Below are 14,989 nucleotides of genomic sequence, written 5' to 3'. Positions count from 1 at the left end.
GGAACTAGAAAAACAAAAAAAGGCACAACCAGAGAAGCACTCTGAGAGCACAGACCTCCGCCGTTAGCCCTATCTCCCAGTAGTGAAGAATCCTTTAAAAAAATTCCTGGATGCGTCCCCATGTGCCCCCAACAGCGACATTCGCCAATTACTCCCTCCTGTTGGGGTGGAAACACGGTGAGGCAAAGCAGTGGCTTCGCTACAGGTGGACTGTCATGGCAGAAGCATTGCCTGCTAGTGCCAACAGATGCACTGACAGTCTCACCCATGGTCTCACTGGACGACTGAAAGTCATGGCAGAGGGGGAATATTCCTCTATTCCTCCTAGCATTTTGAGTATTCTTGCTACAATTTGCTGTCTTTCTTTCTGTTATGCTCCGACTCGTCTCCTCGACCGGGCGTGTGTCCTTCAAACTCTATAAACTCCAAAACTTTGAATAGAAACACACCCAAAAATGCTGCTGGGATTGAAGTTACTCATGTCCGCCATCTTCTGGTGTAAAGTGGTAACAGTGTAGACCTCTGCCATTAGCCCTATCTCCCAATAGTACAGAGTCCTTAAAAGAATTTCTGGATCCAGACGGTGAACTGGATCACTCCCAAAATCTAATCAGTTCTTCCTTACACTATTTCTGACATTTCCTGAAAATTTCTTAAAAATCTGTCCACAACTTTTTGAGTTATGTTGCTAACAAACAAACAAACTCACCCAATCACATAAGCTCCTTGACGGAGGTAATAATCACTCTCTAAGTCCTTGCTACATAGCTGGTGGGTTGTGACTGAGGCTGAATGATTAACAAAAATAATCCAATTGCAATTTTTTCCCCAATCTTGTGATTGCAATTATATGTAATTATCACATATCATCATCATTTAAATATCATATATATATCATCTTGTGTTTTTTCCCAAACAAATTGGAGCAATAAATCATTCCATAGTATAACCTGCATTCAGTCAGGAACACTCGCATCATACGTTTAACCATTTCATTGCAAAGTGGGTCTACAATTTAACCCTCAGGCATCACTAGGGACATTTTCAAATTATTCAATAATCAATTGTTTTGATTAGAACTGAAGTTGATCAAAAGATTTGACCAAAAAAAAAAGCAGAAAAAGTATTAATGTATACTATTTTTATTGCAGATTTTTGAAGTGGACGTTTTTGTCCTTAATGACTCTAAAGGGTAGTAAATTTTAAATCGGATGCTATACAAAAACTAATAATGCATCAAAGTCAGTATTTTGGCTAAACATTGACATATCCACTCTGGATTTAGAAATAATGCCCCAGCCATCCAACATTTGGTTTAAGGAAGATAGCACACTTTTTTTTCATAAAAAATAGCATTGACTTTAAGTAATCAAACTGGCATTTAAAGGGTTAAAATCCTCAAAATGATTGAATGTTTGGTAGTTTTGAGCACAGCTGAAGTTGTTTAAGAGATTTGTGCAAAAAAAGCTGAAAAATATTAATCTGTTAAGTTTTTATAGCAGTTTTTGGAAGTGGACATTTTTGTCCTTAATGACTTTAAAGGGTAGGAAATTAAAGTAATGCCTGAGGGGTAACACTCGTATTGTCTTCATATTTACTACGCAGCTTTTTTCCTCCCGTTCTTGTTTGACTGCTTATAAAGTGTGAAAATGGTTACCAATTGTTTTTGTTTCACCTTTTAGTTAACTTGTTTCCAACACACTGACATATATTTCACACTTGTTTTTGTCGTTTATGGTATGACAGACCTCATTCACATAAATACCCAATATTTGAGTTAAATAAAGCAGAAATTCTGAATTATTTTAACAACAGTTATGATCAGAGGCACATCATTTGATGGAATATCAGGGATTGGTATATGCCAAAGTTTAGTCAGAATATTGTTTGAAACCATTTCAGTTTGTTTTTTTTTTTTAATGGCAGCAGAAAGTCACCTGTTGTCCTCCGGGGTCAAACTGACCTGGTCTGTTTTGAGTGCTTATAAAGCAATTTTTTGTGTGCCAATTTAAGACCAGAGGGACTTGTTTTAGTTCCAGGTTTGATCCACATGCAGGGTGACATGCTGCTTTCTAAGGGTCATTTTTACTGCTGATTGAAGCCTGGTGGTGTGGTGATTTTGTTTGGCGTGTATTTGTTTGTATAACCTTGCATTTTTCTCTGCTTTTACACATTTTCTAGTTTATGATACTAAATGTGTGATAAATAAGCGGTAGTCCAAGGAAGTGCATGATAAAATGAAATGTAAACATGCCTTCTTCTCCTCCTCTACCCCTCTCTGACCGCTTCAGACGTTGCGAAAGAAAGGCTTTAACGGCTGCAACAGCCCTGAGCCCGACGGCGACGACTCCATCGACCAAAGCCCGCTAAACGAAGACAAGTACCGCAAGACCGAGGACCTGGACAGCCTCTTCAAACGCTACGGCGTGAGTACCGTCACACTTTTGTCACCTTATCTAACCTACCCTTTCTCTTCTTCTTCTCTTTCTCTATCTACCTCTTCTCCTCTCTGTCCGCCCTCCTCCTCTTCTTCTTTTGTTCGGGGAACCGAAGGCTCTGAACAAGAAAGAGCACCGGGACTCTGAGAGCCCAGACCCCGAGGAGCCCTTCTCCCTCACCCCCCGCACTGAGGAGAAATACAAAAAAATTGACGAGGAGTTTGATAAAATGATGCAGAACTATAGGCTGTCAGTGAGTACCGCCCCCTCCCCACCCACCCCTTTGTGTAACCCCGCCCCCCCCTTCCTTCATGTTGGTACCCCGCTGCCGGAGGTTTTCCGGCTGCTGGCGGCGGCCTGATTACTCACAGAGCACTCGCCTTCACCATCTCCCCAACCCTTTACCTCCACCACATCAGCGCTTACCAACAGCACCTCCCCCCACCCACTCAGCAAACCACTACCCACAATCCCCTCTGATGGTGTGTGACTTTGCTAGAAAGTTAGGGCTAGCATTTCTGAAAACAGGGGAAAGTTTCAGATATAAAAATAAGTTTGTCACCTTACAACTGGTGAATTTTCTTCATCCATCACTCAATTTTATCTTTAAACCAAAAAACTATGAAAAATGTCAAACATTAGTTTTTCTCAGAGACTAAAGTTGCAACAAACCCCCCTAAATATCAAGTTTTCCTGAAAGAAAAGGAGCGTCACCCAAAGAAATGTGTCTAATTCAGCCCAAAAATAAAGTTTAATATTCTTTCAATCAGTGAAAAAGTGTTGAAGTTAATTGGAAATACTCTAATTTGCAAAAAATCTTCCAAAAAGCAGCACATTTCCATTTTCTCTTAAAACAAATCAACTTTTTCAAGGAGCAGAAGCATCTTTTTACATTTTTCTGCCTCAAATTTATTTAATCCTTGTGTTACAAGAGTAAAAAAGAGCCAAATTAATCATTAACCACAGTGAAAACACTCTTAACAATTTTTATTCATCTTATAATTTCATAACTTTTTTAAAAGTGCCTCCAACTCTAGAAAAGTCCGACGTCTTAGACTCAAACTTTGTTGCTGAATTGTTCAGTATGAAAGAATACGTGGTACAAAAAATAGTTCAGCTTTCTGCACTGTTCTTACAGGCTGCACGTTTATCACTGCAGAACATCATGTCAACACTTCTGCAGAAACTTGAGCATAAATATCAGTCATGACTGTAATCATATTGACAACCCTCTTTGCCGTCAATGAAAAAAGTGTTTAATGTAAGAAGCAGACTTCTGTGATTAAAGACAGTCTTCCTGTGTGGTTAAGAGCAAAGATGCAGGTATTTTAGAAGGTTTGTGATCACTGACAGGTCAGAGTAGACGACATGGAAAAAATACATCACGTTGTTTTATGGTCAGATCATGATCTCTTTTTTATATTGAATAGTTTTTACTTTTTAAGACTAATTTTTAAGTGACGGGCCAAAGGCCCAACTCTCTTCTCCCATTTGATTTTGGGTACTGTTGAAAAGACAGGGCTACTTATTTCTTTCTTCTGTCTTCTGGAACAATATGTGGGTAAATAAATGAATATAAATGAAGGATGTTTGTATTTATATACTTTTAAAATTCAACTAAACACACAAGCAAATACTGGCAGTTAGCATTCATGAAATACCCACACTGCAAACATTACAGACAAAAAAATAAAAATTAAACAGAGAAAATGTCAGAGGTCTAATCTGGGATTGAATAATGTATAGACCAGAATTAGAAGTGGGTACGTAAACTGTGGCTTGCTTTAGCTTTATTAGCTTTAGCTAAAGCTAACATGGCTATGCTAGCCACATAATTAACGTTACTACATAAGCCAAAGTAGCAAGTTATCTTAAGCAGCATGACAATATAACTGTAGCCTACAAAGCTACTTTGTGAGCTAAGCTTTAGCTATGTGAGCTACGATGCTACATTAGATGTGTTGGCTAAATAGCTATGTTAGCTGTGTAGCTAATGTTAGCTAAGTGGCTTACACATCCAGCAGAGCTATGTGGCTATGTTAACTAAGTAACTATGTTATCTATGTAGCTTACATAGTTATGTTAGCTATATAGCTATGTTAGCTGTGTAGCTAAAGTAGCCATATAGCTATCACAGCTAACTGAATGACATTACTTTGTTAGCTACAGAGCTTACACAGCCAACATAGCTATGTAGCACAGTTAACTACAGCACTATGGTATCTATATAGCTTACGCAGCTTGCATATCTATGTTAGCTACATTAGCTATATAGCTATATAAGCTATGTAGCTTACATATCTATGTTAGCTGTGTAGCTAAAGTAGACATATAGCTATCACAGCTAACTGAACTACATGGCTTTGATAGCTAAATAGGTTACACAGCCAACATAGCTATGTAGCACAGTTAACTACAGTGCTATGTTATCTATGTAGCTTTAACATTTGATATCCAAAGAAAGATTCGTGGGATTTCCTTCAAACTTTCCATGACTGTACACTCTGACTCAATGATGAACTCATTAAACTGTGGGGGTCATAGGTCATAGATCAATGCTATTGGGCCTTTTGGCCACCCCATTAAGGAATTTTATTTCAACTTTGCACAAATATCCACTCTGACTCAATGATGGTCTCAGCCGGTGGCAGTGAAACCAAGGTCACTGTCACCTCAAATCTTGTGAGCAAAATTGTTCGAGAATGCACTGAGAGATTTTTTTTTTTAAATTAAACAAAACAAGCAGACTTTGGGCTTGGGGATGAACTGGAAAGATAACAAAAGTCCTCTTGTTATGCCTCCTGAATTTTGTTTCATTCTCCAGAAACTCGCTGCCATGCAGCCTTTTTTAATAAGGTTTTGATAAAGAAAGAGACTTTATAGATCTCAGAATAACCAAAGCAGGTGCCAGCTTTCTAATGGAGCTGCAGATACACCTTATGTGAGAAATGCGTGGTTGAAAAGGCGCATAGCTCCATATAGGCCAAGCTTCCCTGTGATTATTCTCCTAAAGTTACAGTCATTAAAGAGAAGAGTATCCTCAGGAGTATGATGGCTTTAATACGCCGTTTCTGATGCTTCTGCAGCTTCAGTAATGCTCAAGAATAAACAACAGACGGAGAGGAGTGTTAACGAGGTCCCTGTTTTCATGAAAGTTGGCATAGCAACCCTTATCACAGGAGGAAATCATGCTTTAAGATAATTGTCAGCACGTTTGGAGCATGCCTTGGAGCGGAGGAATCGCTCGGCTGAAGGTACCGTTTGTAATTCTGAGCAACAATAAAGAAACAACCGTGCAATAACAGACATGCTGTGTGCTCCAGTCAACTCTTCCCTGACATTTACACAAAGAAAACCACAATTTGTTCCCTTGCAGGTCTTCATTTACAGTATCATAGAGGTCACTCCAGTCCCGCTGTAGTCCTGCTCCTGCAGCTGGACCGGCTGTAGACATTATGCAGGTTCTGGCGCTCTGCCCAGTCCCTTTTACCGCTCTGCTCCTGTGCCAACTTTTCTGTGATTCATTTTTCCTCCCTGCTCAATAATGCCATTAATGTCACTTTAATGAGTAGCACTCAATTTACATCCCTTCTTCCTGTCTGCCTCTCTGCTGATTGGTCACTCGGGACGGGACATCACTCATGTCGGGGCGCTGCAGCAGAGAAGGACTGCAGCTATTTCTGAAGTCAAACATGGCGACGTTTCTGTGAATAAAAGTGAGATTTCTGAGCAAGATTCAACTTCTTTTCAAACATCTCGTAGCTAGCCAGATAGAGTCTTAAATACTCGAAACAAGAAATTACTTTGATACAGCAGCTATAATCACGTTAATAACATTAACTTTCAGTCATATACAAAATTGAAGTTAAAACACTAAAGTCTGAAACAGAATAAAACTTACAAATGAGACTACTGGAGGTCTGTAAGAAGTGTGCACTAACCAATATAACGTGATGATGTTCTCCAAATCTAAATCTAAATGATAAATTTAAAGGCTCAAAATCTGAGATAAAAAGGTCAGAACATGAAATTAAAAGTCAAAAAATGTTTTTAAAAGGCAACTACATGAGATACAAATTGTTTGCAAATTGTATGTGCGTTTATTAATGTAATTATGACTGTGTTAACCATGCACATGCTTTTAATTCTGCATTGTATTGCATTGTATTGCTGCAGGGCACCCCTGGAATAGAGACCTTGGTCTCTGTGGGTTTTCCCCTGCTAAAATAAAGGATAAATAAAAATAAAAAATAAAAATATCTTCAAAATCATGAGTATTAAAGGTCCAAATAAAAGATAGAATACAAAGTAATATGTCTAAATCTCAAAATATGAGATTAAAAATTCAAAATAATGAGTTTTAAAGGTTAAAATATGAGGAAAAATTCAAAATAATGAGTTTTAAAGGTTAAAATATGAAGAAAAATTCAAAATAATGAGTTTTAAAGGTTAAAATATGAGGAACAAATTCAAAATAATGAGTTTTATAGGTAAGAATATGAGGAAAAATTCAAAATGAGTTTTATTGGTTAAAATATGAGGAAAAATTCAAAATCATGAGTTTTATTGGTTAAAATATGAGGAAAAATTCAAAATCATGAGTTTAAAGGTTAAAATATGAGGAAGAATTCAAAATCACATAGAAGATTAAAAAAAAAACAGTACGAGTTTGTAATTTTCAACGGTAAAGCCCAGTTTCCATTTATGTGGACAAACTTGCCTCATTGCTTTTATTTTGAAAGGATCCCTGGCTTAATAATGCAATGCATTGAATCAAGTCACTTGCAGGGAGATTTACTGAGTTAAAAGTTGTGAAAAGACAGAGTTATGACAGCAGGGAGACACAGCCAGCATGCAGGATATAACCAATGTGAAAGCCTTGATGTGCATGTTCTGCAGCGATCATGCACCCAGTCTTTTGTTAACCCAAAGTTAATATTATTAATATCGCAACAACTAAAGACTGACTTTTAAGACATCCTCGGTAATTAAAAGCCTTAAAGACGTCATCCCGTGCTTTATATAGACTGTGCTGGCCACTGATGGATGTAATTAGTAATCATCTCACATTCATCAGAAGGCCTTAAGGAGAAAATGAGCTGCTCTTTACTCTCTCTCAACATTTACTCCATCCATAAGGAGAGCTCAAACTCTGGGAGCTTGGCGTTGGATGTTAGGTGGGCGTCTCTTTGCCTAAACCACCTCTAACCCCACCACCACACTCCCCTCTGGTATCTTAGCCTCCTGGCCCGCCCAGCTCGCCCCACACACCTTTCACAGGACAGCAGCAAACACAACAAACATCCCCACCCACCTTTCCTCCCCTCAGCCTCATAATCCCCAGCATGACAGCTAGGGGCCGGGATATACAAGCTTAATCCCACTTGTACTCAAATACCTCCTGAGGTAGCGAGAGAGACAGAGGGAGGGAGAGCGGGCAGGACAGTCGGCGAGACGGGACCCCCGAGCTAACAGATCCATGGCTGCTACATTGGCACAGAGTAAAAGGCAGCTTTTCTAACCAGAGGGCCCCTGGTTTGATCCTTTTCTGGCTCTGAGATTCCGTCAGGAAATTGAATTAGAAATAGATTTCTTCCTTTAGAGGATGGCTGCGTGCTGCCCCTGAGCAAAGGAGACGGACTTTTAAATGTCTCCTGTAGAGGGTCAGAGCCAATGAAAGGAAAACATGAATTCTGCTTCAGACTCAAAGGTGTGCAACATCAGAAGTAGTATCTGAACTTTCTCTTTCAGCCTAGATAACCAGGGTTTATTCTGATTTTTACTTTTGCTGCAAAGCTTTTAATTCTGATAAATAAACACCAAAAAACAACCAACATTGAATTGTCTTGTATAAATTTGACAAGTTCGAAAGCTCCTCTTTGCAAATACTTAGGAAAGATTTTAACCCTTGATTATAAATGCCCATATTAACATATCTTTTCCAGGTTAATTTTTACATGAAATCATCAGTAATATTAGCATAAATAGATTCATAGCAGTGATGTAGAAATATTTTAACATTTAGAACCCTTATTTAAAAATTATAATTAATTTAGTTTTCCATCTAAGTAAGATGCATTCATGTGTTTGGTAACCTGCAGGCTCATTTTGTAATTTCACACCATGACAGCATCACAAATCTCCCTTTAAATTATTGATTTTATTTCAAACACATCTCTAATGTTGCATCTTTGTTCAGAACCAGAGCTGCTAACAAATAATTAAATCTGACGTTATTAAAAGGAATAAAGAATCACGAGGACAAGAGGAAGAGGAAAGCAGAGCAGGGTTTGAATTCTGGTTCAGCCTTGTGTCCAGGAAACAGACCCTTATCATGAGAGCACCTCTGAGAGAAAATAGGCCCACTCTCCTGCTCCTCTTTTTGTTCCCTTTGCACTGAAGAGGCCTCAAGCTTTCTCACACAAGCCTTCTGAAAAGCTCCTAGTCAATTATTTACCTACCAGCCTCCCTTTATTTTTAAAAATCATATCATCTGTGTTAAACCTGCAGGACGACAAGCAGGGCCCAATTAACCCTTGTGTCTGCTGAGAGGAGCGTCAGTGTTTAACAGAGCCGGAGTGGGCAGATGTAAATTCAGTCGTAATTTTGCAAAAACACGGATTAATGCTCAGCGGAGCGAAGAGCAGAGCAGGGCGAGGACACATTAAAGATTCAGATCAAGAGAAGGAGGCTGGCGCAGTCAGGAAGTCCTTAAAGACGGAGCAGATGGGCGACAAAGAGACGAGACTCGTCATGTCCAGCTGAAGATGATCAATATAAAGGGTATCAATGCAAAATGTAATAGAGGAAAATTTAGGAAAATGCATGAGCCAGGAGGTTGTTATTAAATCATCTGGATGGTTAAACATGCATTTATCTGCACTGGCAACTGTTGAATATTTAACAGTTTTCCTAATAGATTAATATTTTAAAGCAGAAATATTAGAGGTGAAAAATCCACACTTCTCAAAAGATGTGCAACCAAGCAAACCTGCAAAGTCAGACGTGAATTTCTTCTTTTTTCAGCTTTTTGAACTGATTTGAGTCACTTTAAAGTCTTACTTTCCTGTGCTGCTAATTATGCAGTGGTACATTAATACAAGTGAAAGACTAGACAGCAAATGGTACAAAAGACAAACTGTTGTTACTGCATGGTGTTTTTTACAGCATCAGAACTGTTTGATAAGAGGCAGACAGTGCAGCTGTTCAGACCTCTCCTTCAACCCTCTAACAGCGACTCTGCACCAACGCTGACTAACTAAACAGATGAAAGCCTTCCAGTCCATCGCTTTCTATGGACTTAATGCATCATCAAACACAAACTACCTGCATTTTCTTAAATATCAGTACCATTCAGATGTAAAAATACTGACATTAAAATCTAATTTAAAGTCTTGAAAACTCATGTGTGTGACATTGATGTGTTTTATGTTTAAAGACCTTGAAAAGTTCAAGAATTTTACATCAGACGAAATGATAATGTGTGTAAAAATGCCACTGAATATGGACGTTTTTCAACATAGTATTGTCTAGTATTGCTGCATGAGTTGATAATAATGTGCAATTGCAATACTACCAGAGAACTCTGTGAGATGTGATTGCAATTATCATATAAACCAGGGGTACCCAAACTTTTCAGCCCATGATCCCCCAAAACGTAGCGCCACCTCCAATTTCCACATACAGCAACCGGGCCGCGATCTGTCAGCGAATCGCACTGCGGATCACATCGCTCCCTCTCTAGTCCATCAGAGCATTTCCACAGCCGGCACTCCAGACCGGGTGCCTGGACCGCCACTTCGCTCAGCTTCGTTTGAGACACGCTGCAGGTCTGTTTTCAGTGCTGGCTGCTGCCAAACGGCGTCAATACCTGCCGGTCAGAAACTTCCAAAAGAGGAAGTCACAAGCGTAGAATATCCGGTTCTTTCAAAATACCACACAATGCCTGAACTCTGAGACGTAGGTCATCACCATAGCAACATTACGTCTCATCCTGCAGTGAGAGCAAAGGGTCACCGAGAGGTCAGTGGGTCACAGAGCTGAAACAGCGCCATTGATCAGGAAAAGTTAACATTTGAGGATATTTAGCCAAAGAATTTTGCATAAAACCACAGATCCTTTAAACAAACATTAACCTTTTAACTTCCTAATGTACTCACCCAATGGTGGAAGCAATAATATCATGGACTTATAGTCCGCTGTTGGCATACTATTCCTGCTTGAACTCGCAGTTCTCCCGTGATCTCTTCCTGTTGATCAGGGCAGCGCTCTAGACTCGCTTCCAGTGGGGGAGGTTGCTCGCCTTTGGTCAGACCAAACCGGCATGCTTCAGTGCATGGCACAGTCATCCTATGTGGAAACTGCAGGTCCGAGATCAGGGACCCCATGTTGCACAGAGCATCATGTAAAAAACTTTCATTTTAGGTAGTTTGTATAACTTTTACTTATTTAAGCAACAATTTCACTTGTTAACTAGATTTTTATTTTAATTTGAACTCAATTGAAAAACATTATAGATAAAGTGTATGATTTTAAATCATATGAAGTTTCTCTTTGTTTTATGGAAAGTGCCCCGCGACCCCCCTTACCTGTCTCTTGACCCCCCTGGGGGTCCCGACCCCCACTTTGGGAACCAGTGATATAATCCATAAATGGTTTCATGATTGTACTTGCTTGTTTATCAAGGAAAACACGATTCATAGCACATAAATACGACTAAGTAGCATAACCTGTAAATTAAAATTTAAAAAGTAATAGATAAATAAAGTTTTCCCTTTTGTTTCTTGAAAATAAAGCTACTTTCTGCAGCCATTTTTGTAAAACCTTTTCAATAAAAAAACAGTTCTGGCCCTTGCATGATTGTGTAATTGCACAGCTTGACACCACAATTTCAAATGCAGTGCAACCAGATTAATTGTGCAGCATTATTGTGTAGTCATAAAATCAGGATTTTCCTCTTTCCATGCAAAGCAGGCAGGCTAGGCTCCAGGCTGGCCTCCTGCAAGACATTCCCTACTCTCTTCTCTATTTCTCATCCAGAAAAAGGCAAAAAACACCCAAAAAATTAGATACTAAGATAAGGATTTTATTTTTATGTTTAATAGCACTAAATACTCTTTAAAAAGTTGTACTTTATATAACAACAGCCTTATGAGTAATCAGGGGAAGGTCAAATTCATGCAAAACTACTTCACAACCCATCCTTGAAAAGTTAAATCTGAATTCTAACTAAAAAAAATAAGAAATAATAATAAAAAAAAATCCATTTTGTTAATCGGTGCATTGTTCACTTTAAATGTGTCTCATCTTAGAGCCTAGAATCTAATAGAAGTCATGGTCTGGTGTTTTTATGCCTCTGCACTGTCAGTGGCCAGGGCTGGAGGCATCATGTTTGCAGCTACCTCCATTTTTATAATTGAAATATTTCAAGAAATCTTGGACAGATTTTAGTCAAATTTCACTCAAATGTCCGGCATGCCTCTTAGATGAACTGATTAGACTTTGGAGGTCAAAGGTCAAGGCCTTAGGCCTCACCGCATTACTCAAGAAGGCATATGACCACCAATTTTCCTTTTGATGGTCAGATATTTATGAATTTGTCCTAAAGATGCAGAGTCTGACTTATAATTCATCAGCTCTGATTCATCATGCATAGCCCAAGTTTCCTGGAAGTAGACAGAAAATAGCTCTGCTGTCCTTGTTAATATTAATAAAATCAGACTTTATAATAACCTAGAGAAAAAAAACTCATTTGCTCTACGTTTTGGTTTCTCCTAAATATGCTTAAGTTTTGTAAACTCAGTAAGAAAGAGAATGTTCTCGTAGATTACATTTAATAGAAGTTTAAAGGTTTGGTTTTCTCATTAAGCAAAGATCCCCTCTTTAAGGCTCAAATCTACAAACCAGTCAATCTCGTCAGGCTGCAGATTAGCCCCGCCCCTGTCAGCCCTGCCAGGATAAATCCTCTATTGTACACTCCGTGTTTACACACCTCCGCCCCCTTTGCACTAACCCATCACCCTTTCATCCATCCCTCCATTTCTCGCCCCCTCCCTTCGCCCTCTGCTTGGCAGGTGTGCCGTGGTGCAGTGCTGTGAGCCGCTATCTTCACCCGCCCTGGTCACCGCTCACTGTGCAGCTCGCTGCGAGCACGCTGCTTCAGAAAACCAACGGATTTTAAATAGAGTGGCAGTGGAGTCAGGGGGTTGTTTGTGTGCTGGTTGTGAGGACAGACTTATTTTTCTAGATGGTTTAATCTCACTTTACTTTTTTCCACTAGACTTCAGAAACAAAATAATGGATTTAGCAGAATTAAACCTTTGACATATGTGTTAACACAATCAGACTGCTCCAGAGCAAAAACGTTCATCTGGATAGGATACCATGCTGGAAAATGGAAACATTTCTTTAATGAAAATTGATAAATTGAACCCCATCCTCTAAAAGCCCTTTGATTCTTTTGATCTTTATGCAAAAGTCTCAAATTCCACCAAAGATAAACTTTGATGGCAATTAAATAAATGACAAGTCAACAATTTTTCAACTACAACCAGCATTTCTACTTTTTTGTGAGCAAATTTGATGCATAAACTTAACTGAATACAGTTTCCACTACACGCTCATGCAGTTTAGATTTGATAACACCACTATTAGGAACACTTTTTAGGTATAGTGAGACTAAATGAGACAAAAATTAGAGTGCATTTTTAAAAGAAGCATTGATTGACCATATTAAAAACTGCACAGACATGCACATGAGTAAACTGGGTGATGGATCCAAAAAGAACTTGATGAGAAGGAAAAAGGTTGCATTAATCTTTTGCATTTCTTTGCAATAAAGTGTGTGCAGACCTTTTCCTTCTCCTGAAGTGGTTTGGCGAGTCCACACGTCAAATTGGATTTGAAAATAATTGCTGTCAAGTAGAGCCTGACCGATTGATCAGCAGGCCGATTATAGCGTATCACAGATTAATCAACATCGGTCAATATGTGGCCCATATATTAACTTTTTTGCTATCCGGGGATTCTCAGCCTGAGTGCCTGGTCCAAGACACAGTAGCAGCTCTCCCCCACTCAGTTTTGGCAACTAAGGGACTTTGTCTCTATATTTAGTGAGTTTTCAGACCCCTCTAGCAACTCTTTTTCAAAAAAGCGACTAGTGACAAATCTAGCGACTTTTTCTGGTGTTACTGGAGAGTTTTGGAGACTCTGACATGAAAGCACGTATCGTTGTAGTGCCTCTGAGCAGCGGGTGCTGCTGTGAGCCCAGTTTTTTCTATTGTCTCTTTTTGGTCCATTTAGATTGTTAATGAAGACTATACAAAACAATAAATTGATTTGTTGTAGGCTCTTAAGTGGACCATAAGGTTTAAAACTAAGCCAAACGTAAGAAAAGTAAACTTCTAAGAAAAATAGAATGATAAATAAATGATAAACCAAAAATGAAATTTAAAGTTACTCTGCCAGAGTATTTCTTGAGTCATTTTGCCTAGCCCAGATAAAGGAGGGTTGGAGTTGTGACGTTATAAAAACAAGAATTGACAGAAGCAAGTTCATTTGTAGTTCTACACATAATGAGGGTCTTTTTCCTCACTTTTTGTCTCTCTCATGGTGTTTTTCCTCTTTCCTACAGCGTCCTTTACAATTAAATCCATATGGACAATTATGCAAATAAGTGGTAACGTCATTTAGCGACTTCTGGCGACTTTTGGCACAGCCAATAGCTACTTTCCTTACTGAGGATATGGCAACATTGCTTTCACACAAGGCGCGAGTTTTCTGCGTGTCAGCCGCATCTCCCTGCTCTCAAAGCCCTGTCCTTCTTTATAAGCTTACCTCAATAAACCCCCCTAAAAGCGACTTGATTTAGTGTACAGTGGAAGTTTGTGAGGAACTATTCAAAATAAAAGCATTCTGTACAAGTGAACAGAGTTTCTATATGCTAAATGCTAAACCGGGCTTTTACTTTGAAAAGCACAAACCAGAAGAGCATTCATACGGTGTTTATCTTTCCTGTGACATGTTCTACCAGTGTGGAGACAGAAAGTTTCACTAATAGATCTTTAGAGAACAACTTTATAAAACAGGCACATTTAAGCTTGTGGCCTTCCTCAGGGTTATCAAGAAACACACTGTAAACATATTATGAGCATATTTGCCACAACGATGTAAATATGGCTCTCCATTTATCATTTTCCTGTCTAACATGGTCCACAGCCACAGTATAAGACTGTTATACAGCGTTTTAATGTCGTCTGAGTTGCATCTTTGTGAAATAAACAAAGATGAATGCAACTGTTAATTCACATGTCCACATTTGTGTCCATGTACAGTATATATCCTGTGTATATCAATGTTCTTATTTCATATATCGGCCAATATATCGGATATCAGCTTTTTTAGCCCCCAATATCAGTGTCGGCATCGGCCCCAAAAATCCCATATCAGTCGGGCTCTACTGTCAAGTCCTCTGGGCTAAAGAGGAAAAAGGCCATCTAGATTGTCATTTAAGCTAAAAAGCCAACATCTGCGATGATATGGGGGTGCATTAG

At 39.0% G+C, this 14,989-nt stretch overlaps 1 protein-coding gene across 11 annotated transcripts in view; it reads left to right on the top strand.

The window, feature by feature from the left end:
• The window catches only part of mef2d (myocyte enhancer factor 2d), a 209,523-nt gene that overhangs the window by 130,867 nt on the left and 63,667 nt on the right, over positions 1–14,989 (top strand). For 7 of the 11 annotated variants that reach the window (XM_041792905.1, XM_041792903.1, XM_041792907.1 and 4 more), the window contains one exon: positions 2,554–2,691. The exons of 1 other annotated variant lie outside the window; for it this stretch is intronic. In XM_041792905.1, coding sequence (XP_041648839.1) covers positions 2,554–2,691 — 138 coding nt within the window. Of the gene's footprint in view, positions 1–2,291; positions 2,427–2,553; positions 2,692–14,989 lie in introns of all 11 variants that reach the window. 3 more of the 11 variants (XM_041792911.1, XM_041792908.1, XM_041792902.1) reach the window with 1 other exon arrangement.

The sequence above is a fragment of the Cheilinus undulatus genome, linkage group 8 (assembly GCF_018320785.1).
Source record: "Cheilinus undulatus linkage group 8, ASM1832078v1, whole genome shotgun sequence".
NCBI lineage: Eukaryota > Metazoa > Chordata > Actinopteri > Labriformes > Labridae > Cheilinus > Cheilinus undulatus.
The sequence above is the reverse complement of the archived record's forward strand: the minus strand, read 5'-3'. Positions and strand labels throughout refer to the sequence as shown.